Source organism: Galeopterus variegatus, unplaced genomic scaffold, assembly GCF_000696425.1.
Source record: "Galeopterus variegatus unplaced genomic scaffold, G_variegatus-3.0.2 Scaffold9367, whole genome shotgun sequence".
Classification (NCBI taxonomy): domain Eukaryota; kingdom Metazoa; phylum Chordata; class Mammalia; order Dermoptera; family Cynocephalidae; genus Galeopterus; species Galeopterus variegatus.
In genome coordinates this window covers 34,448-51,069 of record NW_007735478.1, presented here as the reverse complement: position 1 = coordinate 51,069, position 16,622 = coordinate 34,448, and the positions used below count along the sequence as shown (strand labels likewise).

General features: G+C 39.3%; 1 protein-coding gene and 1 pseudogene across 1 annotated transcript; one reads left to right on the top strand and one right to left on the bottom strand.

The window, feature by feature from the left end:
* The window catches only part of LOC103609227, a 2,540-nt pseudogene extending 1,033 nt beyond the window's left edge, over positions 1–1,507 (top strand).
* An 11,487-nt stretch (positions 1,508–12,994) lies between these two features.
* Positions 12,995–13,927, bottom strand: LOC103609226 (olfactory receptor 2A2-like). The gene is made up of 2 exons (XM_008593583.1): positions 13,676–13,927; positions 12,995–13,630 (listed from the first exon to the last, which is right to left on the bottom strand). The coding sequence occupies exons 1-2, from the start codon at positions 13,925–13,927 to the stop codon at positions 12,995–12,997; spliced, it is 888 nt and encodes a 295-aa protein (XP_008591805.1).
* Positions 13,928–16,622: the final 2,695 nt, after the last annotated feature.

Here is a 16,622-nt window from a genome sequence, read left to right as displayed (position 1 = left end):
AAAAAAAAGGACCCAGAATGGGATAAGCCAGTGTCTGACATCAGACACATCTCTGATGGAGTGGACTGTTCACTTCCAGCCTCTCCAGCAAACCACCGTTCACCTCCCAACTCCTGCAGAGATCCTTACAGAATGTCAGAAGGAACCTTTAGTTCTCAGAAAGACACTGATGCAATGCTTCCCAGGACCCCTATGCATCTGTAGGCCGACGCACACAAACCCCTCGAACATGCAGTGAGAAGGTGGAGAAGTACAACCTGAGTTATTCCTACATGAAGTCATGGGCAGGCCTGCTGAGAATTCTGGGCGCGGTGGAGCTGCTTTGGGGGGCTGGCGTCTTCGCTTGTGTCACAGCTTACATTCACAAGGACAGTGAGTGGTATAACATGTTTGGATATGCACAGCCCTACAGCATGGGAGGCACTGGCAGCCTGGGAAGTATGTACGTGGGGCTATTACTACAGTGGCCCCCAGACCCCTTCTGTACTTGTGGTTGCTGGATTAGCTTGGATCACCACCACTATTATTCCAGTTCTTGGCATGTCCACGGATTACAGGACTATTCTTTTGGATTCTAACTGGCGGCACCTAACTGAATTTGGAATTAATGTTGCCTTGATGGATCACCACCACTATTATTCCAGTTCTTGGCATGTCCACGGATTACGGGACTATTCTTTTGGATTCTAACTGGCGGCACCTAACTGAATTTGGAATTAATGTTGCCTTGTTTATTTTGTATACGACTGCAGTCATAGTCTATGTGAATCATATCAGCCAAGATGGACTCTGCTACTACCCATTATATAATATGCCTGTGAATTCAGTGTTCTGCCGGTTAAAAGGAGGACAGATAGCAGCAAAGATCTTCCTGTTTGTCACCATGATAGTTTATCCCATCAGTGCTTTGGTTTGCCTAAAGTTATGGAGGCATGAGGCAACTTGGAGACACAGTGATATCTGCAACAACAGGAGATAAGTGAGCCATCATTGCAACCGAAAAGGAAAATGTTTGAAATGGCCACTGGTGGTGACAGATAAAGAGACTCAGAAACTAATTTCAAAGAATTGAGAAGAACAAAAATGTAACCTGAACTACTGAGTGGACACATCCCCCCAGGCCACATTCCTAAACCCACCGTGATGCCTGACTACATGGCAAAATGCCCTGTGATTCAGAAGGGTGTTGAATGAGAACGCTGTGAAGCTGTGTGCCAAGACCAGTTTCCAGAGTACAAAGAACTGTCTGCAGAAGCTCAAGCCACCTTGAGGAAGTTTGATGAGCTGGATACAGTGATGAGCAGATTGTCATATCGTCCAGAAAACCGACAGGAACGTGACAGAATTTCAAGAATCCATGAAGAGTTTAAGAAAAAAACAGAATGATTCTACGTTTTTGTAAAAAAACAAAAACAAACACTGTTATTAATTAAAGATATTAATTAAAGAACAAAGAATTCAAGAATATGATAAAGTAATGAATTGGGATGTACAAGATTATTCTTAAACCTTATTTGAAACCACTTTTTACAACAACTATTTAGTAGCAAATTTACTATTTATTTACTGTCTTTTAAGCTAGTCTCCATGTTTGAGAAGCAAGTGCTTCATGAATCAGCTTCTAGTTGGTTTAACCAGTACACAATGTTAAACAGTCTGATTTCATTCAGACATTTCAAAACTAATTCAGATTTACCAAGTGCCTTTTCTAAGGATGGAAGAAATCCTGTATTCATCTTTGCACAATTTCATATCATTAAACCGTTTTGTTATTTTAGAGATCCTATCTTTGTGGTGTGATGACCTAGTGGACTATCAGCTCTGGTGCTGCTTTTTTCTTTTTCACTCAGGCAGATTCCTAGGATTTTTCTATGACAAATTTCTCTCCCTAAGGAAATTCCTAAGGGATCCCTAAAGGATTCTTCCTAAGGGAAAGTGGGTGACACCTTTTCAAAGGTGTCATTTCTTCCCTTGAAAGGGGTTTGATTCCCAGATCAGCATTTTCAAGCTTTGTGATATTGGGCAAGTTGCTTAATCTCCCTATGCCTGTTTCCTCTTCTGTAAAATGGGGCTAAAAATCATACCTACTTCATAGGGTTGTTATGAGGAATAAATGAGTTAATATTCATAAAGTGCTTACAACAGAACCTGGCACATTATAGCAACTATATTAGTGTTTGTGAAATCTCTAGAAATGTTTGTGAAAAGGTCGTTAGCAAGCAAGCCCAACCCAGTTAACCAAAAGGCTATGTGCCTCAGTTCTTTCTTTTTGGTGCTCTTAGCTCTTTCCACCTGTAGCCTTAGGTAGATGCTTCCCTGTGGTTCTGTGACCCACTGGGGCTGCACACAACCTCCCTATCTTTAATGAATATTACCATGCACATGTCTCCATCTCCCCAACAGCCCAGCCTGTCCTGTATACATCAGACTGAAGGACTGCATGATGTTGCTTCCTTTTCTCTCCACTTTGGACATTAATCCTAAGGCCCAATGAGGTTGTGCTTACTTGGAATCTCCCTTTGATTTATTGTGATGTTTCATCTTTCCAAGAATTATCTTGACTTTGGGGATTTATTTACAAGAAATGTTTTATTTTTGTTATTATGAACAATGGACTGCCTTAAAAAATGTTTTCTTTTTAAATAGTCGTTATTAGATCCTATTCAGCAGCATCTATATTGTAGATAATTTCCTGGTGTAGATTTACAGTTTCTGCCTAATACAAGTATAGCTGCCATTCAAACATTAATGTTCAAAGCATGTCCTAAAGTGATGAAACCAAAGAAAAGCATGTAGAAAAGCAGAAAACTAGAAAGTGTTGGTCACTGAATGAACTTCCTAGTTTTTCTTTGTCAATAAAATCTTTATTAGTGTTTATTGTTTATATTTTAATTCCATGGTTCCCAGACTGTACTTAGGGCTGTGCGGTATCTCAAGTGGTAATGCCTGGGGAAGTATGAAGCGCCTTATGGTAGCCACCAACTGGAACAACTTTAATTTCTGTTTATATATTGGTACCCCATGATAACATTTCACTTAACAGGAGCAACAGTGATTAAAAAAAAAAAAAAAGGCAAAATTTTACCATTTTGGTGGATTGTAAAGAGTTATATAAATGTCGAAATAACAGGTTAAGGAGATTTAAGTTTGTGAAACCTCATTTTACTACAATTATCATAGAGCTAGGGTTAGATCTCACAGACCCCTCGAGCCCATTCACAAACCTTTCACATGCAGGTCTATGAGCCAGGTAACAGGAAAAAGGTCATTGGAGACATGGGTAAAGAAATAATAGGCTTTATTTCTTGACATGAGCTCTGCTGACCAGCAGTTCAGAGCTGCTGCCTCACACACTGAAGAGAACATGAAAAAAGCAACAAGCATAAAGGTAAATGGGTGCACATGCACACTAACTCTACTCCCATACAACTTGTTTACAAAGGATGTGCTGCACCACACCCAGCTGAACCTGAGGCAAGGGGGCCTGACTAAACTACTCTATTTTCATCACAACCCACCCCTTCAGGGTCCCTCACCTTACAATCTATGCATTCAGAGTCTTCCATGATGTCCCTTAGTGAGGATAAATGACACTGACATTTATATAACCTATTGTCTGTTCACTATGCCTTAAGGCTTGTCTTTAAAGTTTGTCCTGTAGTTCTGCCCTTTTAACTATCAGTTGCAAATATCCAGTTAGTAGCCATCATTGGTGTGATTTTCCATGGGAATCCTGTATACTGATGGAAAGTTCAATGCATATTCAGAAAGCTGACACACTGATCACGTGACTCTGGTGCCGTGCCTGCAGCCAGAATACTATTAGCGAAAAGACAGAAGGGTTATTGGTACCAACAGGGGAAGTTCTTGCCCTTCTGGTAAGATAAATGCCAGTTTGCCATCCTGAGAAAGGATGGTTGCAGGAACAGGTATCTAACTTGGTTTATGATACCATACTTTATCTGCTAGTACTGTTGGATCTGTAGGTTCTGTATGTAACAGTATAGGGGAACTCATAGTTGGCCATAATGATAATACAAATGTTCCTTTGGGAATAGAGGGCTTAGCTGTTCCAGGTCATGTTACCTTTACTAGAGGAGGCCAGGTACTTGTCACCCAAGGTGAAACTTGCAAGCCTTCCTGTAATCCTTTTCCTCAAGGCCCTATTAGACCTACCCAGCATATATGGCGGGGAAGCGGGGCTTCTATTCTCCAAGGCCGTTCCCATTGTACTGTCTGTCCCTATTGCAAACAGAATGGGGCTGGTAAGTGAATATATTTCCATTCTTGCCATACTCTGGCTGCAAAAGCTTATCTTTAGTAGTGACTTGTAGTTGTATAGGTGCTGCAGCCCTATGCAACAGAGCTTCCACTGGAGAGGGCTTGGCCTTGCAGGGTCTCTCATTTAGAATCCTGACTGTCAGCCATAACTGCTGTGTCCACCCCTTAAGGGATGGGGGTTGGGCAGATAGCCTTAGTCCCTTTTTTTAAAATACCATTATACCATTCAATCATTCCTGCTGTCTGGGGATGATATGGCACATGTAACTTCCACCGAATAGACAACTGGGAGGCCTACCTCTGAACCCCATGTCCAGTAAAGTGGCCCAGTATGCCTGATCTACTTCCTCAGTCCAATCCCAGAGGGCTCCTTTCTCTGTTAATGCATATAGTGGGCATGCCATTTGGGCCATATGGGGTACAAAAGCTCTCCAATACCCCAGAAGTCCCAAATATGTCTGTAGCTGAGCTACAGTTGTGGGTCTAGGATATGCCCATGTCTTGTCTATAATAGTTTCTGGGATGACTCTCATCTTACCCGACCAGACCACTCCTAGGAATTTGACTGACAGCCCGGGTCCTTGCACCTTGGCTGTGTTCATGGCCCACCCACATTTTTCCAAATGACTTAGCAGCGTTGGAGCTGCCTGGGTTTAATCGGCAAGAGAATCAGAGGTTAGTAACACATCATCAATATAATGAAACATTGTAACCATGCTGGGCCTAGTCCACTTGTTTGGGTCCCCAGCCACCAAACCATGATAGATGGTTAGGCTATGCAGATAACCTTAGGGCAATACTTGAAAGGTCCACTGCCTCCCTTCCCAGGTGAAGGCAAAGCAATCTTGGCTATCAGCCTAGATTGGAATAGAGAAAAAAGCATTTGCAAGGTCCAATTCATAATGATAAGTTCCCAACTGAGTCACCAGCTGATCCATCAAGTCATAAACTGAAGGTGTGGCTGCAAGCAAAGGAAGCACTACTTTGTTTAGTTCTCAATAGTCTACAGTCATTCTCCAGGTATAATCAGGTTTTTTCACTGGCCATACTGGAGCATTAAATGGGCTATGAGCTGGATAAATAATGCCAGCTTTTCTAACTTCAATATAGTGGCACCTATCTCTGCATGTCCTCCCAGTAGGTGATACTGCTTTAAATTAATTACACGTCTTGGCTTGGGTAACACCTGTGGGTCATGTTTAGCATATCCCTGTAACACAGGCTTTACTGTCTGTATTTGCAGCTGAAACTCTCCAACTATTGTTTATAGGTGCAAATGATAAAGTACATCCATACCCATGATGTATTCAGCTACAGGGGATATACAAGGAGGTAATTGTCCTATGCCCAATGGCAACTATACATCTTTGACCTCAATAGTATGTCCTCCATGGCCATCTATACAAACTGTGGCCCCTGGAAACTTATCTGGATTGCCATATATCAGGCTACATTCTGCACCTATATCCACCAATGCCAAAACACACTGCACATTTGTCCTCGACCAATGTATTGCCAATTCAACATGAGGCCTCTGGTCCTCACCTGAGCCACCAAACCATGATAGATGGTTAGGCTATACAGATAACCTTAGGGCAATACTTGAAAGGTCCACTGCCTCCCTTCCCAGGTGAAGGCAAAGCAATCTTGGCTATCAGCCTAGATTGGAATAGAGAAAAAAGCATTTGCAAGGTCCAATTCATAATGATAAGTTCCCAACTGAGTCACCAGCTGATCCATCAAGTCATAAACTGAAGGTGTGGCTGCAAGCAAAGGAAGCACTACTTTGTTTAGTTCTCAATAGTCTACAGTCATTCTCCAGGTATAATCAGGTTTTTTCACTGGCCATACTGGAGCATTAAATGGGCTATGAGCTGGATAAATAATGCCAGCTTTTCTAACTTCAATATAGTGGCACCTATCTCTGCATGTCCTCCCAGTAGGTGATACTGCTTTAAATTAATTACACGTCTTGGCTTGGGTAACACCTGTGGGTCATGTTTAGCATATCCCTGTAACACAGGCTTTACTGTCTGTATTTGCAGCTGAAACTCTCCAACTATTGTTTACAGGTGCAAATGATAAAGTACATCCATACCCATGATGTATTCAGCTACAGGGGATATACAAGGAGGTAATTGTCCTATGCCCAATGGCAACTATACATCTTTGACCTCAATAGTATGTCCTCCATGGCCATCTATACAAACTGTGGCCCCTGGAAACTTNCTATATCCACCAATGCCAAAACACACTGCACATTTGTCCTTGACCAATATACTGCCAATTCAACATGAGGCCTCTGGTCCTCACCTGCCTGCAAAAGACAAGTACCTTGGCCTTCAACCTAACTGAAATGGAACATTTCACCCACCTCCTTGGGAGCACCCACACAATCCTTTAAATCCACTGAGCGTACCTTGCTACCTCTTTCTGGACGTTTGGTGAAACACACTGTTCAGGGCACAATTGCTGCCACAAGGCAAACAGGACCACATTTGGCTACTGGTCAGTTTTCTTTTTATCAACCCCTGCTGCAAGCAAGTCAAGCCACATCTGCTTACGGCTAGTCTTGCTTGGTCCCTTTGGGATAAAATCCCGAGCATTTTCTAGGGGGTTTGCTCTTAACCAACTTTTGCTAGTCTTGCTTGGTCCCTTTGGGATAAAATCCCGAGCATTTTCTAGGGGGTTTGCTCTTAGCCAACTTTTGGACCCCTTTTGCTTGTCTTTTCTCCTCTACTTCACCCAAGCTGGCTATCATGGTCATTGCCTCATGTATAGGACGACCAATGTATGGGGCCAGTATGGCCATCAGCGACCCAAAGGATGTTGACAGGGCATTTTGCAGCACTATGTCTCTCATGCTGCCTGTAAATTTTTATCATCCAGGCTACAAGTGTTCACATTAAACATGGACTAATGCATCCCCAGTTCCCAAATGATTTGGACCAACTCAGCCTAGGTTTGCCATTTACTCACAGTCTTGGGAAGTTCTCCAGCATTTGCCCACATGGTTTGGGCAGCTGCATTCATCCATTCCATTACAGAGTGATTACCTGGCCCATGTGTATATCTGTGGCTATTCTGTAGCTGTTGCCTCAGGGACAGGTGCATGGTGATGGAGGCCAATTTTTTCATCTCCTCACCACAGAATACCACACTATCCACCCATGGTTCCCATAACCATAGCAGCCAAGCAGCCAGGGGCTCCCCCTGTTTCTGCCAAAACTGTCTCCCCAAGTCAATTAATTCAACCTGGGTATATGGGACATACATGGTAAATTGGGTCACCTGTGGATTGCCCACTGGTTGTCCACCTGGTCCCATAGGCTGCTCACTTTTCACTTTCTGATGCACAATAGGTCATGCCTGGAGACGCAAGTCTCCCCCAACTCACCACTGGGTTTGTGGTTGTCCCTGGTGTGCGAGGCAGGGGTGGTCAGTCACTGCACATCATCCTCCAGGACATTTATCCACACTCCCAACAACTCTGCCTTCTGCCTCAGATCTCAATCAGCTTGCCATATAGTGAGCAGTAACCAGGCTCCAGTCAGCAGAAAAGTGTCCACTGGGCACAACATGCTCAAGGACAGCCACACTTCATCCCCCTCCCACGGGGTTCTCCATTGTAGTGCCTGGTCTGTGCTGACTTGCAGTACAGTGAGCAACCAGTCAGCAGAAAAGTGTCCACTGGGCACAACATGCTCAAGGACAGCCACACTTCATCCCCGTCCCACGGGGTTCTCCATTGTAGTGCCTGGTCTGTGCTGACTTGCAGTACAGTGAGCAACAACCAGATCCCAGTCAACAGGAAAGTGGCCATAGAGCACAACATATTCAAAAGTAGCCACATTTCATCCTTCTCCCAAGGGCTTTTGGGTCCCGTACCTGCTCAGAATCCTGCTACAACTACACCTATTGTAGAGCTAGGGTCAAGCCTCACAGACCCCACGAGCCCATTCACAAACCCTTCACATGCAGATCTACAAGCTAAGTAACAGGAAAAAGGTCCTTGGAGACATGGGTAAAGAAATAATAGGCTTTCTTTCTTGACATGAGCTCTGCTGACCAGTGGTTCAGAGCTGCTGCCTCACACACTGAAGAGCACATGAAAAAAGCAACAAGGAAAAACATACATGGGTTCACATGCACACTAACTCTACTCCCACACAACTTGTTTACAAACAATGTGCTGCACCACACCCAGCCAGACCTGAGGCAAGGATTCCTGACGAATCTACTCTGTTTTCCTCACAATTTTAAATGTTAATCTTTGAAAACCAATTCTGTAACACTGATTTTTTAAAATTTTTTATGGAAATACTTGGGTGTATCAAAGTTTTAGTTACCTGTTTTTTGTTTTTTGTTTTTTTGTATTCCCTTTAATGTTTGCTTTTCTAGTATTCTTGTGTTCACTGGGTATGTTCTTGAAAATATTTTTGCTTAAAGAAAATAAACTGGAAACAATATACAAATTGTGGGGAGATGAAATGTCAACAGTATTTGTACACAAAGTTAAGATTATCAGCTTAAAATAGTGGATTATAACTATGAGGCTCTTTATGGTAGTCCCATAGTAATCACAAAGAAAGAAATTGCATTATACACACAAAAGACAAACAGAAAGAAAACGAAGCTTACCACCACAGAGGTAAACAACAAGACAGGAAGAAAGGGACAAAGGATTGACAAAACATTCTGAAAACACTAAACAAAATGGCAGGAGTAAAACCATACCTAATAATAGTGTTGAAGACAAAAGGGTTAAACATTTCAATTAAAAGATACAGAGTGGCTGAGTAGACAGGAAAACAAACAAAAAATAAAAATAAAAAAACAAGACCCAACTATATAACATAGAAAATAACACCCTACTTTTAAAAATGGACAGATCTTCTAGACAGAAAGTAACAAAGAAACATAGGACCTAAACTACACCACAGACCAAATAAACCTAACAGACGTTTACAGAACATTCCATGCAAATACTACAGAATACATGGCCTTCTGAATGGCACATGGAAGAGTCTCCAGAATACATCATATGTTGGATCACCAAATAAGGCCTGACGAATTTAAGAAGGTAGAGATAATATCAAGTATCTTTTTGGACAACAGTAGTATAACACTAGAAATCAACAAGAAGAAATACTCCAGAAATCTTAAAAGTACATGGAAATTCAACAACATGCCTCCAAATAACCGGAGAGAATAAATAAACTAAAAGGGAACTTTAAAAGTTTCTTGAGACAGTTAGCAATGGAAACACATCATCATACTAACACCTATAGGCTCCAGATAAGCAGTTCTAAGAGAGAAGTTCATAGCTATAAACACCTACACCCCCCAAAAATTATTATATTATTACTTTTAATAAACAACCTAACCAGGCACTTCAAGGAGCTGAGAAAACAAAACCAAACTAAAACCAAACTTGGTAGAGTAAAAGAAATAATAAAACACAGAGTAGAAATAAATAAAATACAAACAAAAACGTAATGAAAAAGATCAGCAAAACCAAGAGTTATTTTTTGAAAAGATAAACAAAATCAATAAACTTTTGTCTAGACTTACCAAGATTGAAAAAGATCCAAATAAATAAAACAAAATCTGAGGTGAAATAGAAGACATTGCAACTGTTATCATATAAATGCAAAGGATCATAAGAGAATATTATGAACAAATACACACCAACAAATTTGAGAACACAGGAAAAATGGTTAAATTCCAGGACACACACAACCAACCATGATTCAATTATGAAGAAATAGAAAATATGAAGAGAGGGATAAGAAGTGAGGTACTGAATCACTAATCAATAGTCTTCTAATGAAGAAAAATGAGGACAGAATGATTCCATTGCTGAATTCTACCAAACATTTTAAGAAGAAGTAATACCAATTCTCCTCAAAATATTCCAAAAAAAAAAAAAAAATTAAAGAAGAGGGACTACTTCCAAACTGATCATGAGACCAGTTACCAAACATTTTAAGAAGAAGTAATACCAATTCTCCTCAAAATATTCCAAAAAAAAAAAAATTAAAGAAGAGGGACTACTTCCAAACTGATCATGAGACCAGCCTTATCCTGATTCCAAAACCAGACAAGGACACCACAAATAAAAAAACTACAGCCAATATCACTGATGAAGATAGATGCAAAAACTCACAAGACACTAACAAATCAAATTTAATACCACATCAATATTACCATTCACAGCAACAAGGATGGACTTAGAGAAGGTTATATTAAGTGAAATAAGCCAGGCACAGAAAGAGAAATACCACATGTTCTCACTTATTTGTGGGAGATAAAAATAAATAAATATAAATATACAAACAAATAAACGGCGGTGGGGAGAAGAAGACACAACAATCACAACAATTCCTTGAACTTGTTTAGAAAAGTAAACAGATATGATGTTGATGAGCAGGAGAGGGAGAGGAAGGGGAGGAAAGGAGGAATTGGTAAAAGGACATGAAAAACAACTACACTGTATATTTAAAAATTAAAATTAAAAAAGATCATCCATTATAATAAAGCAGAAACAATGATAAGGATGCAGGAATGCTTCAGCATACACAAATGAATAAATGTGATACACAACATTAACATAAAAAACTGTATGATCATTTCAAAAGACACACAAGAGGCATTTGAGAAAAATTAATATTTCTTCATGATAAAAACTTTTAACCAAGTAGGTATAGAAGGTACGTACCTCAATGCAATAAAAGCCATATATGACAAACTCACGGCTAACATATAGGACATGGAAAAGCTGAAAGTTTTTCCTCTAAAAATAGGAACAAGAGAAGAATGCTTACTTCTACCAGTCCTATACAACATAGTGCTGAAAATCCTAGCCAGAGCAATTTGGCAAGAGAAAGAAATAAAAAATCATCCAAATCAGAAAGGAGAAAGTCAAATTTTCCCTGTTTGCAGAAAACATGACTTTATATGAGGAAAATCCTCAAGACTGCAACTAATAAGCACATATAATAAAGTTGCAGTATACAGAATCATACAAAAATCAGTAGTGTTTCCATATGCTGATAGCAATAAAGAAATGGATATGCTAAATGACCATGATTTGATCATTATACAGCATATATATGTATTGAAATATAAATTTGTCCCCTATAAATATGTACAATTGCAATGTGTCAATTAAAATAAATTAATAAATAAATAAAATTTTGAAACAGACTGAAGTCCATAATAAAGAGAATACTTTCAAAAATAAAAAAGGATACTTCAGCTGACAACTGCACAAACCAGCCTTTAAAAACTTTAACATCATTAGCATAATAAATATTGCTCAATCCTGTTTCACAAATGAAAAGAACTCTTTGTCACTACAAAACGTAGATGATGATGGTCATATCAAAGTTGTCTCATACCTCTTGGTGTTTTCCTAAGCCATATTAAATTGACTCAAACCTTAATAGTATTTGTACAAAAAATTTACCCTAGAACCTCAGTAGGTGACCCAATCTTGCCATATTGGTACTTATTATAACCCATGAATATATTGTGCCCCAGTATCCACAGTTTCACTTTCCATGGTCTCAGTTATACACAGTCAATCGTAGTCCAAAAATATTACAGAGCAATAAACACTTTGAGAGAGAAAGAGAGACATAGACACATTCACCTAACTTTCATTGCAGTATATGGTAATAATTGTTCGATTTTCTTATTAGACATATTGTTGGTAATCTCTTACTGTGACTAATTTATAAATTAAACTTTATCATACGTATGTACGTATAGGAAAAAACAGAGTGTGTATAGAGTTCAGAAATATCCACAACTTCGGACATCCACTGTGGGTCTTGCAATGTATCCCCCAAGGAAAACAAGGGAGGATTTCTGTAAATGTAAAATTATAGAGCTGCTTAAAATCCCTGCTTCCAGGAACATTAAAAATTTTCAAGTGGGATTTCATTCACTTTATTATAACATACAGCTTGAAATATATTTTTAATTGTTTATATTCTGGATAGACTAAGAGCTGCTTAAAATCCCTGCTTCCAGGAACATTAAAAATTTTCAAGTGGGATTTCATTCACTTGATTATAACATACAGCTTGAAATATATTTTTAATTGTTTATATTCTGCATAGACTAAAGAAATATATTTTTAATTGTTTATATTCTGGATAGACTAAGGCTTTCCACAATTTTTTTCCTTTATTCCTGAATTACTTCAAATGGCAATTTAGAGTTTCTCAGTCAATTATTTCACTGTCCTTACAATCAGTGAGCTAGAATCACATCACTCTGTATTATTGTCTATTTAAAGTTTGAATTTTCACAGGAAGTTTTCTCTCTTAATAATAATTTTAATCTAGCATTTTCAGCTACCACATAGGTCCAAGTTGATCATTCAGATTAATGTGTTGATGTCACTTTATGACATTTGAACTAACCATCTTATCACTGTAGACTCATATTTTTGATTCTTTAAAAAGATGTCATTATTTTAAACTAAACATTAAATATTCTTATTTTCCTATCCCACATACTAACATGGCTACTCAACCTAAGAGAATACTCATATCCGTGAAATATGCTCCCATTTCCATCAGAATATAAATAATTCTCATTCATAAATAAAGTCTCTTCATGAGGAATTTTTCTCATTTTTATTGCATAGGCAAATCACAACTTGTAAGGAGAAAAATCACAACCACAATTATCCATTCATTCACATGGTCCTCTTTTTCTGCAATGCTCTGTAGAAGGCCCCTTTCACCTGGTCATTCCTCAGACTGTAGATGAGCGGGTTCAGCATTGGATTGAAGACGCTGTAAAATAGGGTGAGGACTTTCTGCTGCTCCTGTCGTTGACTGTTGTCTGGGACCATGTAAATCACCATGGCTATGCCAAAGTAGAGCCCAACCACACAGAGGTGGGAGGAGCAGGTGGAAAAGGCTTTCTTGCGGCCCTCCTTTGACTGGATCTTCAGGATGGCCCAGAGGATGCACATGTAGGAGACGATTATCAAGGAAAGTGGTCCAACTAAGACAAACACACCACCAATGAAGAGAAAAATTTCATTGGTCCTGGTGTCAGCACAGGCCAATTTGAGGACAGATAGTATTTCACAGTAGAAGTGGTTCACTTCCTGAGGTCCACAGAAAGGCAACCTAAGAAAGAGAATTAGATTTACTATGGCCATGGAAAGTCCACATGCCCAGGAAGTGACAGCCAGGACCGTGCACACTCTCCAGTTCATGATGACAGTGTATTGAAGAGGATGGCAGATCGCCACAAATCTGTCATAGGACATCACCACCAAAATCATGCACTCTGTAATAGCAAAAGTGAAACTCAAATTCATCTGAATAAAGCAGGAGACAAAGGAGATAGTTTTTTTGTGTGTCACTAGGTTTTCCAACATGCTGGGTAAGATGCTGGAAGCACAGGAAATGTCAATTATGGCCAGGTGTGAAAGGAAGAAGTACATGGGGGTGTGCAGTCTGGGGTCCAGGTAGGTGAGTCCCAAGATCATGCCATTTGCCATCAGGCTGAAGACGTACAACAGGGAGAAGATCCAGAAGAGGAGCACCTCCATCTCTAAACCGATATGTAATCCCAAGAGGATGAGCTCTGTGATCCATGACTGGTTGCCTCCCATTCCTTAATGACAATGTGGAAAGGTCCAAAGTATGATAGAAATGTCAGAGTTTGAGAATTAAAGAACGTGGAGCTAACTATCTCAAAATGAGCTCAAAGGAAGCTTTTATATATTCTTCTACTTGACTGACCGTTTTATTTTTCAATGTTTCTTTGTCTGATTTTAAATTTTGATGTTAAATAGTTCAAGCTTTCAGATAAATATCCAGAATTATAAACAATACTCCTACATATACTTCGCCTCAATTTAACAATTATTATTTTTTTTATATTTGCTTATTCTATTTAATCCTATTAATTTGTATTTTATATATATATACGTTTTCTGGGCCACTTAATTAATTCTGATGTGCATCCATGATACCACTTTACCCCTAACTTTTTAATTTTATCTAAGGCAAAAGTTATTCACTGGCCTAACCATAGTACCATTACAAAAATCAGGAAATGTAGTATGGATGTGATACTCGCTTCTAAACACAGCATTTTCTGTTCTTTTGGTCCAAAATGCAAGGCAGGGTGACAAAATCTGTTTAATCTGTTCTAATATGGGATCACTACCCATCCTTTGTCTGCCTGTCTAGACACTGACTTTGTTTGTTTGTTTCAAATATTCATGAGATACAAAGCTGATTGTTCCCCCTCCTGCCCATGATGTGGGAGCCAGATTCATACTGGGGGCGTATCCATTACCAGAAATTACTTTTGTACCCTTTGTCCCCTTTCAATTATCTTTCAACCTCCCTCCCCTTCCCTCTCTCCCCTCAATTCCAATTTGTAGCCCCAGGAATGTTCCCTCCCTCTGTTGGATCATGGGACTACTGTGGTCTTTCTTTCCTTCCTTCTTTCTCTCTTAGCTCCCACATATGAGTGAGCACATGTGGTATTTATCCCTCTGTGCTTTGCTTGATTCACTCAACATAAGTTTCTCCAGGTTCATCCACGTTCTTGCAAATGGGAGTATTTCATTCTTTTTTATGGCAGAGTAGTATTCCATAGTGTATATATACCACAGTATCCTTATCCAATCATCTATTAATGGACATTTAGGTTCTTTCCACATCTTGGCTACTGTAAACAGAGCTGCAACGAACATGGGAGTGCAGGTATCTCTTCGACATGATGATTTCCATTCCTCTGGATATATACCCAGTAAAGGGATTGCTGGATCATATGGAAAATCTGTCTGTAGTTGTTTGAGAAACCTCTAAATTGTTTTCCAAGGTAGTTGTACTAATTTACAGCCCCACCAGCAGTGCAGGAGTGTTCCCTTCTCTCCACACCCTCGCCAGCATTTGTTATTCACCGTCTTTTTGATTATGGCCAGTCTAACTGGGGTGAGGTGGTATCACAATGTGGTTTTAATTTGCATTTCCCTGATGACTAGTGATGTTGAGCATTTTTTCATGGACCTGTTCATCATTTGTATGTCTTCCTTTGAAAAATGTCTATTCAGCTTCTTTGCCCATTTTTTAATTGGGTCATTTATTTTTTACTGTATAAATGCTTGAGTTCTATTTATATTCTGGATATTAGCCCTTGTCAGATGCATAGTTGGCAAAAATTTTCTCCCACTCTGTAGGTTGTCTTTTAACTCTGCTGTTTCTTTTGCTGTGCAGAAACTTTTTAGTTTGATATAGTCCCATTTGTTTATTTTTTCTTTTGCTGCTTGTGCTTTTGGGCTCATGTTCATAAAGCCTTTGCCCTGACCTAACTGCTGAAGTGTTTCACCTATAGTTTCCCTTAGTAATTTAAAAGTTTTGGGTCTTATACCTAGGTCTTTAATCCATTTTGAGCTGACTTTACTGTATGGTGAGAGATGCATATCTAGTTTCATTCTTCTGCGTATGGATATCATTTTCCCAGCACCACTTGTTGAAGAGGCAATCTTTTCCTCAATATAGATTTTTGTTGCCTTTGTCTAATATCAGATGGCTATAAGCCTGAGGAGATATTTCTGGGTTCCTTATTCTACTCCACTGGTCTGAATGTCTATTTTTATACCAGTACCATGCAAAAATGTAGGTATAGAAGTAAAATATCTTAACACAATAAAAGCCATTTATGACAAGCCCACCACCAGTATTACTCTGAATGGGGAAAAATTGAAGGCCTTCCTCTTAAGGACAGGAACAAGCCAAGGATGTCAACTCTCACCACTTCTATTCAACATAGTACTGGAGGTACTTAGCTAGAGCAGTCAGGCAAGAGAAAGAAATAAAGGGAATCCAGATTGGAGAAGATGAAGTCAAACTTTCTCTATTTGCAGATGATATGATACTATATATAGAAAAACCTAAAGACTCTATCAAAAAACTCCTAGAGCTGGTTAATAAGTTCAGTAACGTTGCAGGATAAAAAATAAATGCCCAGAAATCAGTAGCATTTATATACTCAAATAATGAATTAACAGAGAGAGAAATAAGGAAAGTAAGCCCATTTACAATTGTCACCAAAAACATATGATACCTAGGGAACAATTTAACCAAGGAGGTGAAAGACCTCTACAATGACAATTAGAAACCACTTCTGAAAGAAATTAAAGAAGACACAAAAAGATGGAAAGATATTCCATGCTCTTGGATTGGAAGAATTAACATTGTGAAAATGTCTATACTACCCAAAGTGATCTACAGATTCAATACAATCCCCATCAAAATACCAATGACGGGCCGAGCCCGTGGCATGCTCAGGAG

Coding starts and splice junctions, on each gene's coding strand:
- LOC103609226 (XM_008593583.1), bottom strand. CDS start 13,927: ATGGGAGGCAACCAGTCATGGATCACAGAGCTCATCCTCTTGGGATTA. Junction 13,631..13,675: donor CCAGCATGTTGGAAAACCTA/GTGACACACAAA, acceptor TGCTTTATTCAG/ATGAATTTGAGTTTCACTTT.